Genomic DNA, 2,855 nt, shown 5'->3' with positions numbered 1-2,855 from the left:
ATTTTTGCTCATGTACTTTACATCACAGGAACCATTAAAAAAAAGCAAGGATACGCAAAATAAAGAATATACTCACATCTGACATTCAGCTGCACATCAAGAGAGATGTAACTGTGTCCATGTAGAGCACAGCTGTATCTGCCTGCATCCTCTCTTCTGACTGACTGCAGCAGGAGTTGTTTCCGTCATCCTCTCTTCTGACTGACTGCAGCAGGAGTTGATTGTTTCCGTCTCTTCTCTCAGTTAATGGCTGTGAGTTTCTGTACCAGATGAATGTTGCTCTGTCAGTCAGAGTGCAGCTGCTTTTACATGTCAGACGGACATTATGACCCTCTGTCACTCTCTCAGGAGCCTCCACCTGAAGATCTGAACACAACACACACATTATATCTAGTGCTGCTGTCATACACTGATTATTATTCAACATAATGCACAGAAGAAGAGCTCAGCCTCATGAAAGTCACCTGTGACAGTAAGAGTCACTCCTGGAGTGCCAATCCATTTCTCATCAGGTACATTAGTAGTGAATCTGCAATAGTACATGCGTTCATCCTTCTGTGTCACATGACTCAGTCTGATGGTGCAGTTCTGCTGTTTGTCTCCCAGATACTGAAGCCTCTGACTGTATTCAGGATCCTCAGACAGATCTGGAAACTCTTCATCTTTCTCTTTAACTTGTGTTTTGGTCCAAAATGCTGTTATAATCTGATTTCCAGTAGGGTATCTAAAAGTGCAGCTCATTGTCACTATTGACCCCTTCAGTGCACAGATGTTTGTAGAGCTGTAACTCACACCCCAACCATACTGGCCATAAACACCTGGAACACACATTAAAGGAATTGTTTACCCAAAATGAATCTTTTTTCACAAATTTCAAGTTGTCTCAAACTTTAAGGCTGTCATAAAATACATTAATTTTAATTAAACATGTTATACTCTAATGTGGGAGTTTAGGTAAACTTTAGTTTTTTAAACTGACTGAACTTTACTTGATAATGTATTTTTGATTAATACAAAACAAGTTTATGAAACATTTAAAACAAGTTTATGAAACATTTAACAGGGAGTCAAATGATTTGCAGACCCCCAGTTAAAGAAAGTCACAAAGAACAAGTTTATTTCATTACCAACAACAGAATATTAATTTTCCAATAGGACTGACTCACTGTGAATCACGAGCAGAATCAGCAGAGGAAGAGGAGGAGCCATTCTGACTGACGTCACTACAAGACCAATATAACACACACAACATGAGAAAAACACAGTCTTTAGCTTCAAAAACATCTTCATAAAGCAGTTTTCAATGAGAATATCTCATATCGAGTAAATCAGTGGTTTCTACAACAGTATTAATCAGACTATATTCACATGTTAATCAGAGTGACTCTTACCATGTTCTGCTGAGTCTGATCTCCAGCAGCCGTTAAACTGAGTTCACACGGTTTGTTTTAAAATATCCCTGCAGACAGATATATTTCTTCCTCTTTTTTGGGTGCTGCCCACACGTGCAACTTTAAACAGCTTTCCGTCATGATCCAATGGCATTTATTGATAATTAAACCCAATATTCTTAAACAGTTGGAAATGAAGGTGACATATTTTATTGTTGTTGTAGTCCATCACTCTGACTGATCAGTAAATGACATATTTCTTTTCTCTCTTACTGTAGTAGGACTTTATAGTTTCACTTGCTTTTGCACATATAATGATTGGAGAGATGATCAGGTTTATATCAAAAATAAAACTCGGTTTTCATACTGGCCGCCGTGTCTTCCTGGAAACATTTTCTGAATTTTGAGACATACGTTGCATAAGACTGGTTGCCGTCACTTTGACCACAGACAGATAAGTTATTTTTGAACCTACTTGAGAGATTTGCCTACAGATTATTGAAAAAAAATAAATAAATAAATAAAATATATATATATATATATATATATCAACATTATTTCTCAGCTGCCGTTGCCCCTAGAGCATAAGATGGAAGGGAACAATTATATTTCAATGCTCTTGCATTTGCTCACAAAAGTTGCTCAGGGAATTCAATTTTTTTTAGTGAACACAAAAACACTTAAATATAATTTTTAATACTTGTTATGTCTAACATAACAGGGCTCCGCAGCTTAAAACTTGTTTAGTCAAACTAAATGATTTCAAACTTTTCTTAACACACGCACACAGTTTCACTACAAATAATCATCATCGGCCACTTTGACGCACCAGTGATCAAAACTCTATTTGTATCCACTGTTGTGAGCATTTTCCAGTTTATATATAATTATGTAGACATCTATGATTTTTTTTGTGAAAGCCCCAATATTAACTGAATATTAATAGTAACCCAGCAATCACATATGGTACGTTATTTTTACGGTAGTGCATCTCACAACACAATGACTTCAACAAGGTATACTGTTTTGAGTTTAGCTCCACAATGACCTGGAATTGACTACCGAGGCTTCAACAGAAGTAAATAAAGATTTAAAGAACTGAAATCATGAACAACTGAAGCTTGAGTTTGGTGAAATTGCTACGTTCATTTATTTGGTCACAAAACTTGAATAAGTTCATCTTTAACAAACACATTCCCAAATCACAGAATCTTTTTTTAGTTTATTTATTTATTTATTTATTTGGTTTCCAGCTCATCTGTTCACCTGATTTAATGAATAATATGCCATACATTTTTTTAAACTGCATGCTAAATTAAACAGCCAAAGGACATTCAAGGACATTAATTAATATTTGTTCATATTCAGCAAATATTTTTGGCTTTTGCTTTTCCCAGCAGCCGAGATGAACAGAGGCTTCATGACGGTCTGTCATTCATCTGACGGAGCTGTAGATCACAGAGA

The 2,855-nt window shown here is 36.0% G+C and overlaps 1 protein-coding gene across 1 annotated transcript; it reads right to left on the bottom strand.

Annotated features, from left to right (window-relative positions):
- Nucleotides 1-76: 76 nt before the first annotated feature.
- Nucleotides 77-1,209, bottom strand: LOC107755802 (B-cell receptor CD22-like; the record flags this gene model as incomplete). The annotated part of the gene is made up of 4 exons (XM_016572723.1): nt 1,167-1,209; nt 465-818; nt 191-366; nt 77-149 (listed from the first exon to the last, which is right to left on the bottom strand). Coding segments are annotated over exons 1-4 (646 nt in total), but the record flags the coding sequence as incomplete, so codon positions are not given.
- Between the last annotated feature and the right edge of the window lie 1,646 nt (nt 1,210-2,855).

This window comes from Sinocyclocheilus rhinocerous, unplaced genomic scaffold, assembly GCF_001515625.1.
Source record: "Sinocyclocheilus rhinocerous isolate Xijiao unplaced genomic scaffold, SAMN03320098_v1.1 scaffold34597, whole genome shotgun sequence".
NCBI classification, from domain to species: Eukaryota; Metazoa; Chordata; class Actinopteri; order Cypriniformes; family Cyprinidae; genus Sinocyclocheilus; species Sinocyclocheilus rhinocerous.
The sequence above is the reverse complement of the archived record's forward strand: the minus strand, read 5'-3'. Positions and strand labels throughout refer to the sequence as shown.